Source organism: Ovis canadensis, chromosome 23 (genome assembly GCF_042477335.2).
Source record: "Ovis canadensis isolate MfBH-ARS-UI-01 breed Bighorn chromosome 23, ARS-UI_OviCan_v2, whole genome shotgun sequence".
In the NCBI taxonomy this organism is placed as follows: domain Eukaryota; kingdom Metazoa; phylum Chordata; class Mammalia; order Artiodactyla; family Bovidae; genus Ovis; species Ovis canadensis.
Genome location: NC_091267.1, coordinates 15,629,054 through 15,653,255, shown reverse-complemented (window position 1 = coordinate 15,653,255; position 24,202 = coordinate 15,629,054). Strand labels below are relative to the sequence as shown.

Sequence of the window (24,202 nt, the reverse complement as noted above, 5' to 3'; positions counted from 1 at the left end):
TGTGTGTCCCTGGGAGCTCGTGTGTGTGTGTGTGTGTGTGTCCCTGGGAGCTCGTGTGTATGTGTGTGTGTGTGTGTCCCTGGGAGCTCTTGTGTATGTATGTGTGTGTGTCCCTGGAAGCTTGCGCGCGCGCGTGTTTGTGTGTGTTTGTGTGTGTGTCCCTGGGAGCTTGTGTGTATGTATGTGTTCCTGGAAGCTCGTGCGTGTGTATGTATGTGTGTGTGCCCCTGGGAGCTCGTGTGTGTGTGTGTGTGTGTATGTATGTATGTGTGTGTGTCCCTGGGAGCTCGAGCGTGTGTGTGTGTGTGTGTGTGTCCCTGGGAGCTCGTGTGTGTGTGTGTGTGTGTGTCCCTGGAAGCTTGCGTGTGTGTGTGTCCCTGGGAGCTCGTGTGTGTGTGTGTGTGTGTCCCTGGGAGCTCATGTATGTATGTGTATGTGTGTGTGTGTGTGTGTGTCCGTCCCTGGGAGCTCGTGTATGTGTGTGTGTGTGTATGTGTGTGTGTCCCTGGAAGCTTGCGTGTGTGTGTGTGTGTGTGTGTCCCTGGGAGCTCATGTATGTGTGTGTGTGTGTGTGTGTCCCTGGGAGCTCGTGTGTATGTATGTGTGTGTGTCCCTGGAAGCTTGCGTGTGTGTGTGTGTGTGTGTGTGTGTGTGTGTGTCCCTGGGAGCTCGTGTGCGTGTGTGTGTGTGTGTGTCCCTGGGAGCTCGTGTGCGTGTGTGTGTGTGTGTGTCCCTGGGAGCTCGTGTGCGTGTGTGTGTGTGTGTGTGTGTGTCCGTCCCTGGGAGCTCGTGTGTGTGTGTGTGTCCCTGGGAGCTCGTGTGTGTGTGTGTGTCCCTGGGAGCTCGTGTGCGTGTGTGTGTGTGTGTGCCTGGGAGCTCATGTATGTGTGTGTGTGTATGTATGTATGTGTGTGTGTCCCTGGGAGCTCGAGCGTGTGTGTGTGTGTGTGTGTCCCTGGGAGCTCGTGTGTGTGTGTGTGTGTGTGTGTGTCCGTCCCTGGAAGCTCTTGTGTGCGTGTGTGTGTGTCCCTGGGAGCTCGTGTGCATGTGTGTGTGTGTGTGTGTGTGTGTGTGTGTGTCCCTGGGAGCTCGTGTGTATGTATGTGTGTGTGTCCCTGGAAGCTTGCGTGTGTGTGTGTGTGTGTCCCTGGGAGCTCGTGTGTATGTATGTGTATGTGTTCCTGGAAGCTCGTGCGTGTGTATGTATGTGTGTGTGTCCCTGGGAGCTCGTGTGTGTGTGTGTGTGTGTGTCCCTGGGAGCTCGTGTGTGTGTGTATGTGTGTCCCTGGAAGCTTGCGTGTGTGTGTGTGTGTCCCTGGGAGCTCGTGTGTGTGTGTGTCCCTGGGAGCTCATGTATGTATGTGTGTGTGTGTGTGTGTCCCTGGAAGCTTACGTGTGTGTGTGTGTGTGTGTGCATGTGTCCCTGGGAGCTCATGTATGTGTGTGTGTGTGTGTGTGTGTCCCTGGGAGCTCATGTATGTGTGTGTGCATGTGTGTGTGTGTGTGCGCGCACGCGCACTCCTTGCGGCCGGCCCCCGGGGCGCTGACCGCGCCGTCTGTCCGCAGGGGAGCGGCCGTTCCGCTGCACGCTCTGTGAGAAGGCCTTCAACCAGAAGAGCGCGCTGCAGGTGCACATGAAGAAGCACACGGGGGAGCGCCCGCACAAGTGCGACTACTGCGCCATGGGCTTCACGCAGAAGAGCAACATGAAGCTGCACGTGAAGCGGGCCCACAGCTGCGCAGGTGAGGGGCCCGCAGCCACCGCAGGCGGCGGAGGCCGCTTCCTCACAGCGGCGGCCCGGACACTGTGTCCCCAGGGCTGGGGAGCCGCTGTGGGGTCAAGGCCAGCCAAGTCTGTGCCCTGTGGTTCTGCAGACAGGCGACCTTGTTCCCACGGGGACTCGCCGATGTCGGTGCTGGCAGAGAGGGGGCATCTCGGTGGGGCCTGCTATGTCCCCCTGTCCGCCTCGTCCCACACCGTCTCGGAGTGCCTGGAGGCTCCGGGCGATGGGTGTGGTGGCCAGCCACCTGGTGGGGGCTGTGCCGGGAGGGGCTGGACCGCAGCCTGTGTCTCAGGTTCAGGCGCGGTGGCCAGACGAGCAGTCAGGCCTGAGCGCAGGGGTGAGGACCCCAGGGTCTCCGGGGGCCGCAGGGCAGGACCCTTCATGCTGGCCAGCTCTGGAGGAAGAGAAAATCCGTCCTGATGTCTACACGCTAGTGCTTCCTGCGTTCCTTTCTGTTAGAAAAGTCTCGTCAGTGGTATTAGTCATGACTCAGCAGTGTCATCAGCATAACCTTGACAATACATAGAGTGTGAGAGGGTAGCGGACAACGGCTGTGTGCTTTCATGTTCAAGTAACAGTAATTGCCAGAATCATGAAACCTGCGGCTCAAACGATTCTTTCTTCACTGGGATGGAGAAGAAAGCCATTTAGGAATGTCTCATCTCTCTGTGTTGTCCTTGTTTATATGCGCGTCACCTCACGTTGCTGCGTGTCTGAGGCTCTCTCTTTGTCCCCACGGCAGGGGCGGTGCCGGAGCCTGTGGGCCAGCAGGACCATGGAGCGGAGGCGCTGAGCCACGCGCTGCACCTGGATGAGGTGGTCCCAGAGCCTGCGAGTGAGTGGCAGGCCCTGGCCAACGTGTTTTGACAGGCGCCGCCCCGAGGACGTCCCGGATTCAAGTGTGGAGGAGAACAGAGCACTTGGGATTTCTGTTTTGAAGCCTCAAGTGTTATAAATATCACCACAATAATTTTCTTAGCTATAAAACGGTCTAATGATCACTGACTTTCAGCGACTTCCAGGAAGGAGCTGGGCAAGGTGGAAGGCACGGCGTTCTCATGTCTCTGCAGACCACTAAACTCAGGTCCACGTCAGCAGTCTGACCCTCCCTGTGGCCAGTGCAGCCAGCTAGACCTCCGCCGGATCTTACTGTCATCGTGGTGTGATCAGTGAGACAGGTGTCAGTGTGGGGGAAGGCAGAGGGTTCTCTTTTCCTTCATGCTTCCCATGACAAAAAGCATAGCTCATGAAACCAACACAAGCTAGGTGCATGAAGTTCCGAGGAAATGTATGACACACAGGGAAGTTTTTTCCATTTTTTTCTGTGTGTGTTTCGAGATTAGTAGAAATGGACTCTTTCTTTTTTTTAGCCTACCGTATGTTAGTATACTGGGACCGTGAGAGATGGCTGGACCACTTCTCTCCACGACAGAGAGCTGCCCGTCAGTCAGGAGAAGGCGGCACCTGGGGCGTGAATGTGAGGACAGAGTCAGCCTGACCCACGAGTGAGGACTCGGCCGTCCCCGCTGGAGGCGGCCGCGCGCGCCCGAGTCCCCGCCGGCCCACGGCCGGGTCAGCAGGAAGCACAAGCGGCGCTGCAGGCTGCCGACGGCAGCGCCGGCTCCCGGGCGCGGAGACGCTGCCGCCCCAGCGCCCCAGGGCCCCAGCGCCCCAGCGCCCCGGGGATAGGAGCCTGTCCGAGCCCCGCGGTGTTCTCCTCGTCCATAAGCAGGTGTACTTTTTATTTCAGGGAATCCTTTAGTATCATCAATGGTGCCACGTTGAACATGCCCCAAACCAACCAAATCCCGCCCTTGCTGGGGCAGAGTGCGCGTCGATCCCACGGCATTCCAAAGACAGAAACTTCTTACTCCACGTGACTCTCTCCTTGGAAGTTATTTATATGTTCTATGTATAAATACGTATGTACATATGCAGATATATGGGCCTCTGTGTGGCTGAACAGTATATTTTGTAAATAAGCACTATCCCTGTTACAGAGCGAGCGAGCGACAGCATTTTTACCTCCAACGAGCACTTCAGATCAGTATTCATTCATCTTGTTGATAAAGAAACGGACGTCCTCGTCATTGTGGCATAAAGCTGGGGTTGCTTTTTTTGTGTTTGTTTTCCCTAAGAATAATTGCCTTTATTTTTCTCATTGCCTCACTGGTTTCAGAAGAGAGCAGTTTTATTATAAATATCGTATGGACTTTGTATATTAAGAGAGGAGCTCATTTCAGATTCCTGAAGAGAGACATTTCACTGTTATTTTTTGAAGGGGCATCTTTTGATTTGTTGTTGTTCACACTTTCGGCATATGTATATAAGTAGTATTGATGGTGATACAAAACCTTTTGTTATGTGAGAATATTTAAGTCTGAAAACTTAAATAATATTACTTTTTTTTTCCAAACTGCTTTGTGTATTGTATATTTTTTTAAAGAAAAAAAAAAAAGCCTTATTTGACTTGTGATACTGGACTTCTGTATCCTGAGGTTTTTCTTGAATGTCAGTGTGTGTACCTGGCTGGAGTCCGTATATTCAGAATAACTGTAATTGTGCCAGAGTTTTAAAGGTTCTGCTTTTAATGCACTTTTCTTTTATAATTTTGTATTAAAATATTTTAGAAATGTTGATTAATTTTGGTGAACAAATATCTCCAAAGTTGAAATTATTGAAATTTTAAAAATTTTGTTCTTGCTAGGTTATTTATTTTGGTTTTAGCATTAAATGTCATCTCAGGTCAGTCTCTGCAAGGGGTTTGTTTAATTCCTAATTGTATAGAAAGCATAGTTCAGTGAATTGTATTGGTGCACAGCCTGTTTAAGTAAGGCCTTACCAGGTGAATCTAAAGCCTACTTTTATTTTGGTTAAAGAAAACAAAAAAATCTATCAGTAATCCATTTTGTGAGTCTTCTCAGTTTATTATCAGGCAAACACAAGACATTAATGTATTATTTTTATTTACTTCCTAATTATAAAAGCTGCTTCTTTGCAAAACATTCCTTGAAAAATAAGGTTTTGTAAAGACATAATTTCACTTGAACTTTTGGTGGAGTGGAGTACAAGTTGATCTTTATACTTTACTGGTTGATAAAAAGTCTTCTGACAAGAGATTTCTAGTCTCCTGCATAACCAGGGTTTTGAGGATAGATAATTGTATTTTTAAAAAATATCTATCATAGCATATCTGCTTTGGAATAACAATAAATAAAAAAAATGAAGTTAGGAAATGTGATTAATTTTTTTCTTTTAAAATATTTACTGTAAGATAGTTTGGCGCATGCATTCAGATATGTTTTCACAGAAAAGAACTTTAGTGATGTTTTCCTGCGCCTCCGTGCAGCACACACGAGCGCCACCCTCGTGAGGGCCACATGAAGAGCTTCCTACTTAAAAGCAGGCTGTGCCTTGAGGCCGGCCCGCCATCTGCGTTCGCTGCAAGCGCCTCCGTTGCTGCCACCGTTGACCATAACAAACGCCACCCTGGTCACTTAGGTGCCTGTAGAGAGGCTGCAACCGCCTGTAGCTGTGTCCCGTGGTAAAGGAGCTGGGCAGCTCTGGGCCTCTGCAAGACGAGTCCCCTTCCCTCGGAAGCTGCCCTGGGAGCTGGGTGTAGTTCCTGGGTGCTGGGGCGGGGAAGGGTTAGTGCTCAGTGGTGTCCAACCCTCTGTGACCCAATGGACTGTCGCCTCTGTCTGTGGAGTTCTCCAGCAGCAATACTGCAGGGGGCTGCTGTGCCCTCCTCCAGGGGGGTCGGGGCTGGAGCTGGGTCTCCTGCGTGGCTGGTGGACTCTTTGCCGTCAGGGTGTGTGGAGCCCCATCCATGCTCGCTGCAGAGGCGGGCATTTCTGCACAAAGGGCAGCAGGTGAAAATGGAGCAACTTTTCCAGCGCCCCTCCCCACAAGCTTCCCTCAGCCCCTCAAGGAATTGGCAGCTTGGACAGGCCTGTGGTTGGAGGATTGGGCATGGAGGGAGCTTGGGCTGTTGGTCCAGTGGAGAGGAGCTCCTCGAGCTCTGACCAGAAGTTACTGACAGAACGTGACAAACCCAGCCTAACAAAGTTCCTGTCTTCCCTCGGATTTCCATTTCATCCGATCTCAGCGTTTAACCAGAGAGTGTCTCTTCATGTCAGTCTCTTCACAACAGTGGTTTGCACCCTCGCCCATAACCGTTTGTAAGGAAATGTGAGCCTGAGTTTTACAGTCACACCAGTATTCGTGGGCAGGAGGCACACGGTAGTACAGGGTGAGATTCTGAGAAGGAGGTGGGCTTCGCTGCTTCCCGTGGATTTTCCTCCTTGCAGAAGACTTTCATACCTCACAGAGAAACACATTCTTTAGAAGAAGATCACTCCAATTTATGTGAATAACATGATCTTAAGAAAATGCATAAGACATGGGGCTTCCCCCGAGGCTCAGTGATAAAGAATCCATCTGCCAACGCAGAAGGTGCAGGAGACACAGGTTGCGTCCCTGGGTCAGGAAGATCCCCTGGAGGAGGGCATGGCAGCCCGCTCCAGTATTCTTGCCTGGAGAATCCTGTGGACAGAGGAAACGCGGTCTGCAGTCCACGGAGTCGTAGAGAATCAGACGCAACTGAAGTGGTTGGGCACACATGTGTAGATGAGATACGTATAGCACTGCCTTCTGGTTATTTTTAACAATATTTTATACCTGCCTTTTACCTAATTTTTTCAGATGGTTATTTCAAAGTCAGTACTGTGCCCTCTCTTCCCTGCTCCCCCCCACCCCACCCTGGCGCCAACTGTTGCTAATTTGTTCTTTTTCTAAAATCTGTTGCATACAGTGAGGCAAAGATGAAATTACGTAACTGATACTTCTGGACCACTCTTTTTGCCACCTAATCTCTCTTCATGTAATGTAGGCATTTTGGAGTTTTTGGAAAGGAATTTCAAAAGTGCCTTGGTACACATTTGGAGCCACTCTATCTCTACCTAATACTCCTGAAAAGCAGCGTTTTAAAACCATCTCATTGTTTATAACAGTGGAGGCAAACACCTTGCTGAAGCGAGAGCCCTGCCTCAGCCTCCTGAAGCCTTTCCAGGATGAGGCCCCTAAACCCACCACGTTTGTCCCATCTGAGCTCACCCTCTGTCTCAGCTGACCCCGTTCCCTTCACACCCACTGCCCCTCACTTACTTACATGGAGGGGTGCGGCAGATTTTTGTATGGAGGACTAATAAAATACTTAAAGCGTAAAAAAGTAAAGGGTAAGTGACAGGAACAATAGGTAGTGATCATAAAATATTCTATTTAATCATTTTTATGTGTAGTGCCTCACAGCATGAAGGCTTTTGTGTCAAGATTTATAATCCATTTGGCAAATTTCTAAAATGACAGTGATTCATTCTTGATTCACCACTAAAGGACATGTTTAAAGTTAATTGTTTTTAATTTACAGGAGAGTCCTTTTTTTCAATCTTCAGAATTGTCCCATGGTCTATTTCTGCATTGGATGACATTTATTTAATACAATTTTGTGTTAGGAATGCATAGTTATTCCAAAAGTCACTGTGCTGGCTTTAAGAATAATAAAGTTACTTTTGTATCATCTTAGAACTCCTATATATTTACTTATTTGGGTTTGGGGTGAGTTATAAGCATTTAAAGGTAGGCATTTTCTCTAGGTAACATTTTCAGCATGTGAACAAAATACGATGCTGAATTTGCAATGAATTCAGATCCACGGGGCTCAAACAGTCTGAGGACATCTTGCTTGCCACCCTTGAGGGTATTTTCCACTTTTTCCCTTATTTGTAAGGTAGTTGAAGATAATTGAAAATCAATCATAATATCAACTTATTTATTCACGTAGACATGTAGGACATTGGGTTTTCCCAGAAATACCAATGGAGTTAGTTGATATTACAGCATCTGGTCCCTTTTAAAGATGCATCTCCAAACTTTCAGAAATTCATAGTTTATAGTCATTGTCCTGTTAAAGTAGAGAATTGAAGATAACATTTTTCTTTGCTCACCTTACTCCTAGAACAGAGTGGGCACTTCATGCAATTTTTCTGACTGAAATAGCTAAGTGGTTTTTATTTTCTCCCAGGCTTTGCTCAGAGGGAATGGTAAGGAATCTGCTATTCCTCCTTGTCTGTAGGAGGAATATTGTTCTTTCGGTGTTTAAAGTACGGCGGGTGGGAGAGGGGGTTGTTCTCTAGAAATTACCAGATTATGGCTCATCTGCTGCCTCTACCATGGATTGCCTCAGCTACTTAAAACGGCCCAGCTGAGTTTTCCCAGAATGTTCGGCTTTCTGATGATGTAAGATTGCTGATACTTAAACACAGGTAAGGGCGCGAGTTTACGATGCATTTTGTGCATGGGCAGAGCTGAAAAGCATGAGAGTTGGACTGTAAAGAAGAATGAACATCTTAGAAGTGATGCTTTAAAATTGTGGTGCTGGAGAAGAGAGTCCCTTGGACATCAAGGAGATCAGACCAATCAATCTTCAAGGAAATCAACCTTGAGTATTCATTGGAAGGACTGATGCTGAAGCTCCAGTACTTTGGCCACCTGATGCCAAGAGCCGAATCATTGGGAAAGACCCCAATGCTGGGAAAGATTGAGGGCAGAAGGAGAAGGGGACGACAGAGGTTGAGATCGTTGGATGGCATCACTGACTCAATGGACATGAGTTTGAGCAAACTCTGGGAGATGGTGAAGGACAGGGAAGCCTGGCGTGCTGCAGCCCATGGGGTCGCAAAGATTTGGACACGACTTGGCAGCTAAACCACCACCATATGAATAGAAGTATCTTTTACAAATGCCAATGATTAATTTATTCTGCATCATCCATAATGTTATTTCTATCACTGAGGAGATCTTATTGTCATGATGGACAGGGAGTCCTGGCGTGCTGCGATTCATGGGGTCGCAAAGAGTCGGACACGACTGAGTGACTGAACTGAACTGAACTTTAAAGGAGCCTCTCAGATGGCTAAGTGGTAAAGAATCTGCCTGAAAAATAAGAGAGATGAGTTCAGTTCCTGGGCCAGAAAGATCCCCTCGAGAAGGAAATAGCAACCCGCTGCAGTATTCTTGCCTGGGAATCCTATGGACAGAGGAGCCTGATGGGCTACAGTCCATGGGGTCTCAGAGAGTCAGACACGACTAAGCGACTTAAACAAGTACTGTGAAAGTGTTAAATCCCTTTAGTCTCTAAGGAAAAATGGAGAAACGGTAGTTTCTATGCCCACACCCATGGCCCCACACTCTCCTTTCTGCCAATATACAGATATTTCCCTGATTTCTAAATCCTGACTCAAGCAAAAGAGATGGTTCTATGACACTATTTTAGCATCAGAACAAAGTAATTGTAGGTTACCCTGGTAACCAGCTTCAGGGGAAAAAAATCTTATAAATTAGCACAAAATAGCTCTTCTTAGAGTGCCCTCAGCCGGCTCCTCCGTCATCCTGGAGAAGGATGGACAGCAGCTGGCCGACTTCCCCAAGATACTCCTCACCACGCACTTTTTCTAGGCTCAGTTTGAATTATCTTTCTCAAGTTTAGTAATCTGAACTCTTGATGCTTTCTGTGCAAACTCTTTGAAGCAGTTTCAAACTTTTAGCACAGTTGCAAGAGTAGAACAAAGAAGTCCTCCTAGACTCTTCCCCAGAGATGGCTTTCCAGCGTTGCCCGAAGTCCATGCGGCTGACCCACTGCAGGCTTGCGCCTGGCACCCAGCCCTCCTGCATGGCTGCCACCTCACCCTGGAGCAGCACCTCGTTCTCCTCAGCATTGCCGTTCAATTAAACTCTTGCCAACTGGGGGTGTCTAGGAAACCTTTGTCACTGCAGGAGAAACACATCCCTGCTGTGGGCTGCCTGGTGCCCCAGATCCATTTGCTGGGGTGTTTACTCCTGACGTGATGGCACTTCCAGGAGCTAAGTACGGCTTAAACGCAGCCACGAGGGTGAGGCTGGAGCCCTGACAAGGAAGGAGAGACACCACGGTGTGTCGTGTGCCCCGGAGAGCAGGCAGTGTGTGCAGGCCAAGGAGAGGGGCCTCCCCAGAAACTCCCTGCTGGCGCCTTGGCTGTGAGCGTCCAGGCTCCAGAGTCCGAGAACATAAAACGTGCATTGTTTCAGGCCTTCAGTCCTGCTGCCGTATTACGACAGCCCCAACTTAACACAGCACCAAGGGCTCCTGGAAGGCTTGGCGTTCTCATTTTCAGAGGCTTCCCCTCCCCCCGCTCCTGCCCATTTCAGTGTTTTTCTCAGGCCCATTTTCTCTCCTCACAAACCCCAAACCCAGCTCACAGCCCACACCTGGTTTATAAAGCCAGCCCGCTAGATGGAGCCGACATCCTCGCCGCTAACCTCTGACCCGCTCCTGACCTCTGACCTGGCCTGCTGTCCCAGGGCTTGGTGCTGGGGCCCCTTGACCATCCTCTGCCCGGGTGGCGGGGCAGGGGAGCAGACAGGAACCCACAGACGGTTCTCGGTCTGGACCACGTGGTGCAGAGGCGGCTGGGCGGATCGACGGGGTATCTGAGAAAGCATGATCACCGTGCTGTTCTGTTCTGGTGGGAAGAGGCTTTCTTCATCAGATAGACCCTCCTGGCACCTCTGGACTCAGTGGGACGGTCCGCAGGTGAGCACGCAGAGATGGAGGTGTGTGTGGCTGGGGGTCTAGCACACCCCCCACTCACAGCTCCACCTGGAAACGAAATTTCCTGCAGCTTTGTGGTGATGCAGACCTCTTGGGCTTCCCAGTGGCTACAGGAAAAACCTGCCTGCCAATGCAGGAGGCCTAAGAGACACAGGTTCAATCCCTGGGTCAGGAAGATCCCCTGAAAAAGGAAATGACAACCCACTCCAGCATTCTTTCCTGGAGAATCCCGTGGACAGAGGAGCCTGGTGGGTCCATAGGGTCGCAAAGAGTCGGGCACGACTGAAGTGACTTAGCACACACACTCACGTTCTGCAGACCAGAATAAGTCACAGAAGACAAGCCATGCAGATATCATTAAAAGTGTATTACTTTATTTCAATACTCAAGAACAATGCATACTTTCCTTGAGACCTGTGGTCACAGCTCTCATTGTTGGGTGTGGCCACGAATGGAGGTCACTCAGTCACAACCAGCTCAGAGACGCAGTGTGTGTGTCGAGCAATTTGGAGATTTTGTTTCTGAAAATTTTTTTTTCTTATCCTCTCATCATTGAGGCTACGTATTAATAGACATTATAGTAAACCCATGCGAAATATTCAGAATTAGAAGGGGATTAAAGAGCCACGTTTGGGCGTTACATTGACTATTCCTCATTTTCATCCTAAGGGGGGTTGTGACGCCAGTGTGGGGACTTCGTGGGGGTCTGGTGGGAGAGAGGCTGAAATCAAAAGGTGGGAATCAGTAGGTTATGGGGGAAGCACGGGAGATATCAGCTGGGGTTAGAAAAGAGTGGGATAGAGGACCCCTCCCCGTCCTCACTGGGGCCTGCACCCAGCCCGGCAGCGATTCGGGAAAAGCCAGTGTGCTGGTCAGCGGGTTTCTGGGAGGAAGCGGGTGGGCTGGTTATCTCTCCCCAAGGGTTAGTGTTCGCTGTGCGCACCGCCGTGCCGAGCACGCCACCTGTCACCTTCGCGCCCGCAGTGGCCGCGGCCACCGCGAGGCTCCCGGAACGTCCTGCCACCGCTCTGAGCTGCGCCGCCTCCGCCCTCCGGCCGGGCTCCGTAGGAAGCAGGTTGTGGGGGCGCCGCTGCAGGACCCCCGAGGCCCGGCCGAGTTCGCTCCCCCCGTCCCTTCTCCGCACGCGCCAATCCGGCTCCTCCGGGGTGTGAGCCGTGGCCACCACACGGGACACTCCCAGCTGCCCGCCCGCCTGCCACGTACCAAAGCTCCCGCCGCGAAGCCGCTCCACTGTGATCAGTTAGGAAAGGAAGTGCTTTAAGAGGTGAGAGGAGGCGGGAAAGAAACCAAAGGAAGCTCAGAGCCAAGGTCGGTCTCCACATCCTGCGTGGGGGCCTGGCGCCAGGGTCCCCAGGGCCGCTCCCGGCCGTCCCAGGGCAGAGGGTGGGCGTGGAGGGTCGCCCACCCTGGACCCTCGGGGACCTCGCTGATCTCCAAGGGTGAGCTGACAGCTGCACCGTCTTCTCCATTGAGCCACTGGCCAGGAGCCCGCAGGACGTGCGTATGGGCAGGGTTGGGGGGGCGCCGGCTGCACTAGGGAATTTAGACAATGGTTAGTGTCGAGGCGGTTGTATTAAGAAGCTGGGCACGGGGTTCGGGAGGGGAGCTGGGCTTCAGCGTCTTGCCATCGGGGACCCGGAACGGCTGTCTCGTCCTCCCTGAGAAAAAGAAACAGAGAGTTAGTTGGGAGAGCCAGGGCCCTGTGGTCACCAGGCGCAGGGCCTCGCCCCTCGGGGCTTGTCTCTAGGGGTGAAGCTGCGTGGGGCTGGCCTCTAACCCCGTGTCTCACAGCATCCTCTATCCCATTGCACATGCAAGTACCACTGGGCAAACAGGACAGGGCGCGTGGGCGCTGCGTCTGAGAACCATGCGCTTCTGGGGGTGAAAACTCCACTGACACATTGAATGTCTCAGAGGAGGGCTTGTTTTCTCCTAACATTCCCCCCTCAAGAGACGGGAGGCCCAATGCCCCTCACCATCCCAGCTCAGCAGGAAGTAGCCAGAAAGACCCCGACGCCCCTATTCCCAAAGAATTTGGCCTCCCATCTAAAAGGAGTCCAGATGGCGGTGGCTGAAAGACAAGGAAGGGAAAAGCCCGTAAAAATGGAACAAAGGAAGGTCTGAGGACTGGAGTGAGGACCTCAGGCGAAACAAACAGCACTCCTGGCTGGCCCAGTTTACACAGGGCAGGCCCGGGCGGAGGGAAAGACATAGAAAAAGAGGAGCCACAGGGCCAGCGGTCTCTCTCCAGCGTGCGCGCGCTCTCTCTCTCTCCTCTTCGCGAGGATGTATTTTCCTTTACTTTCTAAATAAAACTGAGCTGTAATACGGCACTGTAACACTCTCTGAGAGCTATGATGCGCTGAAGGCTTTAATGTCCGTTGCTGCAAATCTTTGTTGTGAGGAGACAGAACCGAGGAAATTACACACTCCCCTGACATTTAAACTAGAGATTCCCAGGGACTGCGGGAAGTGGTCCATGAACGATGCCTGGGATGGGCTCATCTGCGTGAGGCTGGGATGCTGAGAGCACAGCCCTACTCGGTTCACCGGGGAGCGACCTCCACCCCACCTTCGAGCCCTCTCCTGCATCACCAAGGAAACCAGCCTCCCAGATGAGCCATCCACAGACTCTGACCTCAGGGTCTTAAAAAAACAAGAGTTGCCATGTTTTCTGGACAAATACGGTTTGCAGAAGAGCTGGCAATGGTGGAAGTGGAGAGAGCAAGTGGGAATGACGGAGACAAGGGAGCTTGTCCGGGCATTGGCTCGAGAAGGCAACTGTCACCCCAGGTGCCACTTAGGTGAACTTGGAGGAAGGTGCTTTTTTTTTTTTTTGCATTTGAATTCTTATTCAAATTTTAGTCTCTTTTTGGATTTCCCTTTTCTCGTAGGTTATGAATGAAAACTTGATCTCTCAAAGATCCCCTTGAGACTGTGAGCCCCCGGAAAGAAAGATGAACATGAAATACGCTATTGATCTGATGACAGACGGGCCTCGTCCACGTCTTGTGTCCCCCACGTGACCCCGAGATTAGGCAATGGAAACACAAGGCCCCAGGTCTTATAGCTAACTCGGTCAAAAGAAAGATGATGGCTCTGATTTCTTGCAATTTTGCTTTCCCCCAAAACATTCCTCCATTGCTGATTCACTGGACGCGTTTTATTTTCACGTGTGGGGAAGTCTGTGGAATTCTAGCCTCTGGAGATGTCAGGCATCATTCAGAGATAACTCCCCTTGCAGGAAAGGGGCTTTGTTCCCCAGCCTCGGGGCCAAGCCCTTCAGCAGGGACCTGGGTCTTGTCCCAGGTGAGTCTGGCTGGGCTTTGGGTGCTTGGTCCTCAGAGCTGCTCCTGGAGTAGCCCTGAGCAAGGCAGCACTGGCCCCCCCTTGTCCTGAATTTCAGAGAGATTAACCTTAGGGCCTCCTGGAAAGTGCGAGTCAGTCGTCCACAAGAGCAGACCGCTGCCCCATCTGATCAAGCACATGCACGCTGAGACGGGCTTAGTCCCCCTCCTACTCTATTTGCCAAACACCTTACCTGAGACACCACTGAACACCCTGAGGGCAACTTTTGAATAAGAGATGGCAGATTTATGGCTTTTCTTTTCGATTACTGTGCCTACAATTTATTATCTACTGTGATCTAAACCTCTGACATCTGTTTCATCTTGTGAACAAGCAAGCCAGCCTAGGTGGGTGGATGTTCTTAGCATCCCTGTTTGCTAGTTGAAGGAGCTGAAGCTCCTCAGAGAGGTTGAGTCATTTCCCCAAAGTCAGCCAGCAGAGGTGAGCTGGTGTTAGAAACTCTGATGAGGATGGACATCGTCCCAACTGCAGACATCTGGGTTTTGCCCTTGGTCGCTCTGGTCCAGAAGTCTTGGGGAATCAGAAATGGTCTGGACACTGCAGGTGACCTGATGGAAACACCGCAGCTCTGGGTTTAGACCCAGAGCCCCGCCAGGACATGCGTCATCGCCGTCTCATTTCAGAATCAAGACACGTATATCGTAAGGCTCTCTGTTTCTTGGACATTTGGGATAGTATTTATCTCCTTATCAGATTTGCCTCAGGATCAATATTTTGAAGACTGAGTCCTGCCCACATTGAGTCTGACACCAGCCAACTTAGCAGTGGGTCACTCACCGCTCACTTCATGTATTTAAATGTCTTGCTGAAGAGACTGAGTCTCCTCAAAGCTGAGTCCTGCTTCTCGTCACCTTCAGAGTCCAGCACCTTTCAGGGCCTAGGTCGCTGTGTCTGTCGCGGCCGTCTGTGTACCCCGACCGCTGGACGTGCCACACACACACACACGGGACTTGATGCAGAATTAGTTAGGTGACCAACCTACGAGTCTTTGTGTTCCCGACCAAACCATTTCACCGTAAGTTGTAAAATCGCGACGTTTCAACGAGCTCAGCAGGAAGCACTCTTCTGCAGGTCAGAGGTGAGTGGGGTTGAGGAGCCATCACGCTTTGCTGGTGGGGCCTGAGCCCGTGGACGGGGCGCGTGGGGCTGTTGGTCTCCTGGTGGCATAGCCTCGCCACAGACCACAGGACCTTCTCAGGTGAAATCACGCTGTGACCTGCAGTAAGCCAGCGGGTGAGCCTCGGGAGGCACTCCTGGTCTCATCCAAGACCACGGACACCTGGGACAGGAGTCCATGGAAACACAGGTCTCCCCCGGGGGGCCGCTGGCCCGGGGCATGGGTGGAAGAAGCTGCCGTGTGGGGTGAGAGCACGGCAGCGACGCCGGCACCGCGATGCCCGAGGGTGCAGGGCGGTCCTGCGGCCCTGAGGGCACTGTGAGTGCCACGTCCTCACGCGGCCGCTCCTCCTTTAGCACACGGACTGTGTCTTTCCTTGCTGGTGTCTGTCTTCCTCATGACACGTCTTCCAGCTGGAAGGGGAGTTGACCGGACCCTTGTAAGAGTCAGGACTGCAGTTGTAGCTGGACATCAGCAGGGAAGTCATGGCCTCATTTGGGTCAAGAGTCAGTGAAACTAGTGGCTGGGCTGATGCTCTAATGAGAAAACCAGTGGGATTGGGATTTGGTGACGTTTGTTCCTTCCTGCCAGGCCGCCGTGCAAATGTGGTTCCATTATCAGGGATGAAAGGCCCCCCGGGAGCCTCGAATCTTTGTGGAAATGGCCTCAACTGCTCGAGAGGCTTGCTGTGGCTCCACAGGCTCATCTCAGCTCCCGAGCCCCTCCAGCTCTAAGCCTGCTGCCCCTTTCCACCTTCTCGAGGACTGTCTGGGCATTTGGGCCCTGCCCACTGGGGCAGCCGTGTCTACTCTGTCTGAGGAGACTAGAGCCTGGACCAGCCCTTGGGCGTCCTGGCTCCAGGGCCTCTGTCTCCAGGGTGTTCCATCTCCTCCCAGGTGAGCTTGGCCGCTGGACCTGGGACACCACCCCTCTCACCTCAGGACAGCTCTGCCTGCTTGTAGCTGTGGGAGGAAGGAGTCTGAGGGGCCTGGGGTGAGGGGTTACTGCCTGGGGTCTGCCCCTCCCGAGTCCAGAGCCTTCCCTTCCGTCCTCCGTCTGCTCAGGCCTGGGGACTCTGTGCCTTGTCCCCCAACAGCGCCTCCTGAGATCTCAGGTTTCTGAGCAGGGCTGACGTGTCACTGGTGATCCGGCTGTTTTGAGGGGGTCTGGGCAGGGAGCCGGGCAGACAGCACGGTAGCCCTCCTGTCAGGGCAGCTCCCCACACATCCCCCCGTCTCATAGAGGAGAGACGAAGCCTCAGGGAGGCCGGGGGACCTGACGTGTAGCTCCAGTGTGAATCAGCAGGACAGATGCCTGAGGCTCCCAGGGTCTGTTGCCATCCAGCCATCTTCCCTCCCGTCACCCTCAGGGCCCAAAGTGCTGCTGCCCCGGCCAGGGAGCCACCTGACCTTCCAGATGGGTTGGTGCCCTCCAGGCCCCTGAGCCTCTCGGGGTCCAGCACGACCCCTCTTGTCCTCAAGCTCCCGAGGAACCCTGGCCTAGCACCTGGTAGAGCACCTGCTCAGGTGAGCTCTGCAGAAACGGCCACCTGGCAGGGCTGGGATGCGCAGGAGCAACTCCTGAGAAGCAGCAGGTGGAGGGGCTGGAGACTGGCGTCCCCAGGCCGTCCCAGACTCATCCCCGGACTCCTCCCAGCGCCTCCCATGTGGAGAAGGTACATTACCAGCTTGAAGATTCTGGAAAGCGTGCCCTGGGCGTCATGCCCCTTGAGTCCCTTATGAGCCGATTTGTAGTCAGATGCTCTGCCTCCGTAGCCGAATCCTGGCTTCTGGCCCTCAGCCCCCTGCAAGAGAGGGTGAGGCTCGTGGTCTGTGCCCATGGCCCGTGGCCCTGCCCCGGTCCACATCCATCCGGCCTCAGCGGCCGCTCGGCGACACACTGGGCGCCCGGTGCCTCTGGCGGGGGGTGGGACCGTCCCTGCGGCAGCGTCTGCCCTTCTCCTGGCCGAGCGGGTCCCAGGGTGGATCAGCCAGAGTCACATACACTCTCCAGAGTCTTCATCTGCACGCACTGGGGGGAGGGGCGCTGGGACTGTGCTGGAGAAGGGTGGGCGAGGCCACGCCCCTGACAGGACCCCAAGAGACAACGCCCGGCCCCAGGGTTGTTCTGGCCCTTGGCACAGACCCTTCATGCCAGCTCCCCCGGGGCTCAGCAGCCTTCACACTTGGGGAATTGGGGGCTCATCCATTTTTAAAGGGCAAAGACACAATGCCCAACTCTCCAGCTAGGAGAGGCCTCTTGCAGGCCAGAACCAGCTCCCCTGGCTGCGCCGTGGGTGCCCTGAGTGTGGATGGACCAGGATTCTTCCAGGGGCTCTGGGCTGCGGGCTGGTGACCACAGAGGGAGGGGGGTGGGATGGGAAGCCATGTTCCCCAGCTGTGCACCTGGGCACCGTCCCAGGGCTGGCAACTGGGGTGGGTCTCAGCAACCCCACTCCCTGGCTGTGTGACTTCGGGCAACTGTTGGAAGCTCTCTGAGCTTCAGTTTCCTCTTCTGTAACAGGGAGATGAGATGATGGACGACCTGCTCTGAGACTGGAGCCTGTGGCTCTGAACTCTCAAGCTTGCAGAGGGGGCTCCTCAGGCAGCCCGCACCTCCGCCTCCAGCTTCTCTGGGGGGGACCCCTCTCACTTCGGGGAAGATGGAGAAAGCTAGCCTCCTGCAGGTAGCAACGACACACAGTTACTGCAATGTAAAGGCATGTGTCTCTGGGGCCAGTTTGCACTCGTATAAGCTCTAGTTTCAAAGGGACCCTGCACTGTGAGCGCGGGAAGGAAGGGGGACTCTGGGGCTCAGATGTTAGCGCCTTGGGGTGCACGTCCCTCACTCAGATCTCATGCAACAGACAGGCTCTGGGATCTCACTTTACATTTTGCCAACAAGAAGCGGGACTATCTCTGCCTGGGCCTCTCCTGAGAATTCTACAAATGAAGTAAAACCATCTCTGATCGAGCTCTAGAGCCCTTGGCCTCAGCCTGTGGTCCTTTTCGGTTTCAGGAGGCTGTTGTGGGGCTGGAGGGAGCTCGGGAAGCGTAGAGTCCATCCCTCTGGTTCAGAGGTGCTGGAGGTGGGCTCCAGGAGCTTCAAGGATCTTGCAGGCCAGCTCTCTCGTGTTTGGACTGAAGCTGGGCCAGGGCCACCTGTCTAGGCCCCCACCCTCCCCTCGCCCCGCCCCAGCGCTACTTCTGTGGGTTCCTTTGCTTTCAGCCAGAAACAGATGCTGGCCACTCAGAATGAGGCAACCACTTTCACGTGAAAATCTGGTCTCAAGGGGTGTCGAGTGTGCGAATCTTGGGCACTACACACGAGGGGCGCCCACTGCTGCCCTCGCACCCACAGTTTCCAGGGACACACCCCCTTGGTCAGGGTCTCAGGGCCAAGGACAGTTAAAGAGAGCTGTGCCGAAGGATAGACCAGCATGGGAAAAAGCCGCACTGTCCCACGCGAGCCTGTCATGCTCTAACTCTGTTGATTTTCTCCAGAATAAAGTGCTTCTGAGAATAAAATTCAAGGATTGGTTTTCAGATTGATAATCTGCTTAATTTTCTCCTTTCAAATTTTTGGTCACTTGTATCTTTGGACAACCTAGAATTTGCCAGAAAAACATACAACATAGTTAGAAAACTCGTGAAATTTTCAGGATCTCCAAACGAAGACAGTCATGCGGTTCTCGGAAACCAACAGACCGACTCACGGAACACAGAGCAGAATTTTGCTTTGGAAAAAAGAGAAAATTAACGGGTTAGTGGGAACAAAAACGGAGACATGGAGAGGCATGCAAAGCCATTCTATTAGCTGCCGGGTTGGAGGGGCCTTAACCGACGGGGAAGAAAGAAGGTCTCCTCCCCCATCACTCCCGGTCATCAGCGGCTCTGCCCTGGTCCACCACGCCTAGAAAGCTACGAGGCAGGTCGAGTAGTTACTGAAGGAAGATTTCTGGGTCAGAAATGGATTTCATTCCTCAGTGTCACCTTTTTCTCCTGCTGGCACAAGAAGTCTCTCATTAATTGTCTGTGGCTGCTGGCCCGAGTCAGTTCTCTACGTCATCGGCACTCTTTGCAAATTCATCAGATCGGAAATAGGCTCACGTGTATCTGTATGAATGTCCCAGCAACCTCTCAGTTCACACTGCAGTCATCATGTGTTGGAACGGTTCCCGGAAGCTTCCTCTGCCTTTTCTCTGAGGGTGGACGCCTCCCTCCCTCCTTTCTTCTTTTTAAAAATGTATTTACTTTCTGTTGACGGGTAATTGCTTTACCGAATTGTGCGGTACTTCTCCAGTACTGCAGTCCCTCCTCCCCTCTTCCCCTCCCTCCTCCCCCCTTCCCCTTCCTTCCTTCCTTCCTTCTTTTTCCCTCTTCCCTTTCTTCTTTCTTTCTCTCTAAATTCATGCATTCATTTCTGTGTTGCCTACTAACCGTGCATCACTGAGATGCAGGCTCTGTGGGAGAGACATCTTGTGTCTCCAAGGACACTGGAGAATGTGTTTCTGTCTCCAAGACAGACACAGTTCCCAGCCTAGAGGTTAGTGGGCCTCTTTTTATTCTGGAAATCTGATCAAGTAAAAACTGTATCTAATATTTACTGGTAAATACTGCTGTTTGGTTGCTTAGTTGTGTCCAACTCTCTGAGACCCCTTGGATGGGAGCCCACCAGGCTCCTCTGTCCGTGGGGTTCTCCAAGCAAGAATACTGGAGGGGGTTGCCACGCCCTCCCCCAGGGGATCTTCCTGAGACCCAGGGATCCAACCTGAGTGGTAAAGAACCTGCACTGGGAGGCAGGTTCTTTACCACTGAGCCACCAGGGAAGCCTTTACTAGAAGGTAATTTGGTTAAAATACAGATCAGCATTAGAAGTTGGTGTAGACACCAAATTTTACTAGAAGCTGAACAAGTGAGCCCTTTAAAATTTTCATGGACATTTTGTTCTCAGAAATTCCTAAAAAGGTTTTTCTGGATGGCTTGGTATCTAAGCTTTAGTTATGACTAAATCACAACCCAAACCAAAATCTTTTGGATCACTTAGGTTGTTATAAACTGAGCAACTGAACTCAGCAGCCTTTTGTCTTGTCAGCAGAATCATTGTTTCTCAACAGAATGTCAACACCCGGCAGGGTGGGGTTAGCTACTTGGACAGGTGCGCAGGCAGCCTGCAGGGACTGGACTTTCTCATCCACCGTTTTGGAAGGAAGTCAGGAACTTTCTCAAAGACGGGGGTCCTCCTTTCCTGGGGAGAGTCCAGCAGAGTCTCCTAGGAGCCCCTCGGTGCGTGGGCCCCGGGGCGAGGGAACAGGAGCGCTGGCGGAGCTAGAAGGAAGGGCCTGCTGTGGGGGGAAGCAGCTGGGGCAAAAGCGGGAGGATGGAAGGAACGTGGACGCGGGAGCCTCCGAGAGGGAGGGGACGGGGGAGGGGAGGGGAGGACGGGGGAGGGGAGGGGAGGGCGGGGCGCTCGGCACCTACCCAGCTAAATCTGCTGAGGGACAGTCCTCGCCCCTGCGTGAGGAAGAGAAAGAGAAAGTGACACAGGGGTCAGTGCAGGCCCGGCGCTCTTTCTCACAGCAGGAGGCACGGTCAGAGCAGCGCTGAGCTGAGGCAGGAAACCGGTTTTATCAGACAGCGCATCCCTGCGCGTGGCCGCATCCCTGCGCGAGGCCGCGGCCGCCCGGAGCCGCCCAGGAGGACTTCCGATCCAGGCAGGGCGGGGACGGGAGTGCTATCTGCCTGGGGCAAGCGTTTCTCAGCCCATTCTAGTTCTGCGTGGGCTCCACGTGGCAGAACATTTTGGGGGGAAATGAGGGAGCCCAGAGCCCAGCCCGCCGTCTGGCCCATTTAGGGGCTCCGGGAGGGTGAAGCGATGGCGGCTCGGTGCCTGCAGAGCGCTTACCTTTCCTTGCGATGGAGGAGGTGTGCGAGGTGTCACCTGCAAAGACACAGGAGAACGCGGAGCTGGGGCGTGGTCCCTCCTTCACCGCCGCCCTGACCGCCTCGACAGGGCCTCCTGTGGCCACCTGTCACCCCTGTGTTCCCCCGGCTCGTTTCCAGTTCCCAGCTAGAGGGAGCTGCTTGCTGGGAGGGTCTGGCACCAACGGTGTAAGAAGCCACCCATCGGTCTCTGCCTAGCGACCCTGTTCTGTCCCAGGTGAGGGAGAAACATAGGATTTGAGGATCTGAAAGCACCCAGTGGCACCCGGATCGTCCAGAACACTCGGAAAGTGTTTGGGAGGATGTGAACAGGCCCAGGGCCCTGCACTCAGCGAGGAGAGCCCTTGTGGCTGGCACTCCAGGGACAGTCCCTGTCACATGCTGATGGAGAGGGCGAGCGTCACAGAGACCCTCCCTGGGGTCGGCAGTCACGGGCCCCAGATACTAGGAGCCTCGAAAGGAAAGCCCTCAGGTGTGTGGTCCCTAAAGCCCTCATCGTCATGAAAAAGGAGGTCTATAAATAGAGCCTGTGCTTTTGCTTTTGTTTTTAAGACTTTATTTTTTTTTAGAGCCAGTTCTAGGTTTCTAGAAAAATTGCACAGTAATTGCAGAGCATTGTCATTACCTACTGTCCTCTGCACAGCCCACCCCCTGGCTTCTGTGTGGTCCATTTGTTACAACTGGTGAGCCAGTTGACCACCCTCCTGAGGGTTATAGCTGTGTCCCATGGGGATATTCTCAGACCCCCCTCCCATAGATTAGAGCTGTCACCTGGGGATGTGCTCAGACCCCTTGTGGATCAGAGCTTAGAGTCCCCCGGGGATATACTCAGATCTACCCCCCTGGATTAGAGCTGTGTCACCTGGGGACACACAGGCTCTCCTGGGCAGGGGCATGGCCGGGCACCTCTCACCCATCCCTCCCCCACCCCCGCCCTGCACCCCTCCACTCCCCAGCCCCACGCCGACACTCACGATGTTCTTGAAGAAGTGCACTACGGGGTTTTCGTCTTGGGGCCGGCCGTGCTGCGCCTTCTGGGGCAGGGAGCCATAGTGGGTGGTTCTGGCCGCGTGGTGTCCATCCTGAGAGACAGGGGGAGACGTCTGGAAGGTCAGAGGAGATCTTCACGGGGACCTCCTGAAAGCCACCGGGACAGTGAGCCGCAGCCTCGCGAATGCCCCCTCCATCCCCAGCTCGGGGCGCGGTTCAGAAGGACGCTTCTTGCTCACAAGATGCTGTTGTCACCAAGCCTAGAGCATGCTTCTCGGGAGTTCAGCGCGTGTAATGGGCGCAGTGTCGCTGCTGGGGTTCGCACTCCTGTCTGGATTGGCACCGGGGTCTCTGGCACTAGTTACAGGGGCATGTTCCCACACGCGTCTCCGTCAGTGTCTGATTCTTCACATTGTCCTCCCACCCCATCCACCAGGTCGGAAGCCCTGCAGTCATCCTGGCCTCTCTCTCTGCTCTATTTCCCCCTTCGGGTCCGTTCACAACCCTTATAGGTTTTTCTTTAAAATAGTCCCTGCGTTTGTCTCAGCCCCACGTTGACAGCAAAGCCGAGACTGGGGCAGCCCTGCCAGGGCCCCTCCCTTTCCCACCCCTTCCCGCCAAGATTCATTTGCAAAGAGAGGATTCCCTGCGCCTCCTGTCCACCCCCCTCTCCCCACCCCCCACAGCCACCCACTGAGTCTGCTCACAAACTGGACCCCTTCTCTGCAGCCTGGGGAGCGGGAGGAGCAGCTAAGAGCTTACACCACACAGCACGCCCAGGCGTTCTCCACTTTCTGAGAACTTGTCTTGGCTTTGAGTGGTCCAGTCCCTCTCTGTCTTTTGAACGAGGTGTCCATGGGCCCTCCAGTCCTCCTTCTGTGACTCTGCGCCCTGCTCGCCCCTCAGGTTCTAAGTCCTTCCTTCTGTGGGTCCTGCGGGGGCCCAGGCTCCCTGCTTCCCCTGCCTCTCCCCACTGTGCCCAGACCCCACCTCCCCGAGCCCCGGCCATGCGTCCTGCAGGTTGCAGTTCTCGGCTTCCCTTGGGTAGGCTCAGCAAGTGACCTGTTTCCTGTGCAGCTCAGTCACAGCCTCCCTCGGAGGATGGAGCCAGGCCTGGGGGTCACGTGCTGAGTCTCCCTCCCCGCATGGGGCCGGGAACTTCACAGTGTTCGGGTTCCCTGTGCAGGAAACCCAGGGATTTGTGTTATTCCAGGTGGTGCTCGTAGTAAAGAACCTGCCTGCCAGTGCAGAAGATGTAAGGGACTCACGTTTGATCCCTGGATCGGGAAGTTCCCCTGGAGAAGGAAATGGCAACCCTCTCCAGTATCCTTGCATGGAGAATCCCATGGACAGAAGAGCCTGACAGGCTACATACAGTCAGTCCATGGGGTCGCAAAGAGCTGGACATGACTGAGCAACTCAGCACTCAAGCGCGTGGGCATGATGGCGTGGGTGGAGGCCGATGCAGTGGACTTTTGAGTTGAAGCCGGTGGTCCGGGGGCGAGCTGCAGCGTTGCAGGAACTGCTGAGACACCCCGCCCTCCTGGCGCTAACGCATCCTCTCTGTGGGTGCCGCCAGAAGGCACATAATCTGCTTCTCCCTGGGTTGTGTTGTCTGCCACCCAGGGCCAATCAGACTCCGTCACCGCTGGTCAGCCCTACACATTCTTCTCCAGTGAAGGAAAATGTGAAGCCAAGAACTAAGAAAGGAAACAGATGGTCTAGGAAACTGTTTAAGTTACTTGTACATAGGCGCTGAGTCCCTCATTCTTGTCCGACTCTTTGTGACCCCATGGACTGTAGCCCGCCAGGCCCCTCTGTCCATGAGATTCTCCAGGCAAGAACACTGGAGTGGGTTGCATGTCCTCCTCCAGGGCATCTTCCTTAAGTTACCCACTTCAAGAAAAATGTCTTTTGTGTTTAGACAGAACAATATCTTTGTGTCTAAATATCCAATGTATCTGGCAAGTGAAGTTATTTGTTGAATAGCACCTTAATGGCCCCAAATGATGAACACAGCTCAGAGTTTTGCACTACTAACGCTTATTTTGGTGTAAGAAATGGCAGTCCACTCCAGTATTCTTGCCTGGAGAATTCCATGGACAGAGGAGCCTGGTGGGCTTTAGTCCATGCTGTTGCAGAGAGTTGGGCATGATTGAGCTAATGAACGCATGCTTACTTTGGAGTTTATACACCATTTTTCTGCAGGATGTGTTGGAATTTTCATCACAGAAACATTGTGTACTTCGATTGGCCCATTCTGTGATTAAACTAAGAAAGTTTCTTAAGCTTTATGAAAAGGTTTTAAATAAATGTTCAGTAGTATCATGCA

General features: G+C 53.3%; 2 protein-coding genes across 9 annotated transcripts in view; one reads left to right on the top strand and one right to left on the bottom strand.

Annotated features, from left to right (window-relative positions):
• ZNF236 (zinc finger protein 236) overlaps positions 1-5,020 on the top strand; it is a 69,270-nt gene extending 64,250 nt beyond the window's left edge. For 3 of the 5 annotated variants that reach the window (XM_069569283.1, XM_069569282.1, XM_069569284.1), the window contains 2 exons: positions 1,567-1,743; positions 2,527-5,020. In XM_069569283.1, the coding sequence (XP_069425384.1) occupies positions 1,567-1,743; positions 2,527-2,651 (302 nt within the window). In that variant the 3' untranslated portion in view covers positions 2,652-5,020. The remainder of the gene's footprint in view (positions 1-1,566; positions 1,744-2,526) is intronic. The other 2 variants (XR_011252465.1, XR_011252464.1) reach the window with 1 other exon arrangement.
• A 5,763-nt stretch (positions 5,021-10,783) lies between these two features.
• Positions 10,784-24,202, bottom strand: part of MBP (myelin basic protein) — a 105,836-nt gene continuing 92,417 nt past the window's right edge. For 2 of the 4 annotated variants that reach the window (XM_069569143.1, XM_069569145.1), the window contains 5 exons: positions 21,855-21,962; positions 20,843-20,878; positions 20,419-20,451; positions 16,623-16,742; positions 10,784-12,110 (listed from right to left, as the gene is read on the bottom strand). In XM_069569143.1, the coding sequence (XP_069425244.1) occupies positions 12,066-12,110; positions 16,623-16,742; positions 20,419-20,451; positions 20,843-20,878; positions 21,855-21,962 (342 nt within the window). In that variant the 3' untranslated portion in view covers positions 10,784-12,065. The remainder of the gene's footprint in view (positions 12,111-16,622; positions 16,743-20,418; positions 20,452-20,842; positions 20,879-21,854; positions 21,963-24,202) is intronic. The other 2 variants (XM_069569144.1, XM_069569146.1) reach the window with 1 other exon arrangement.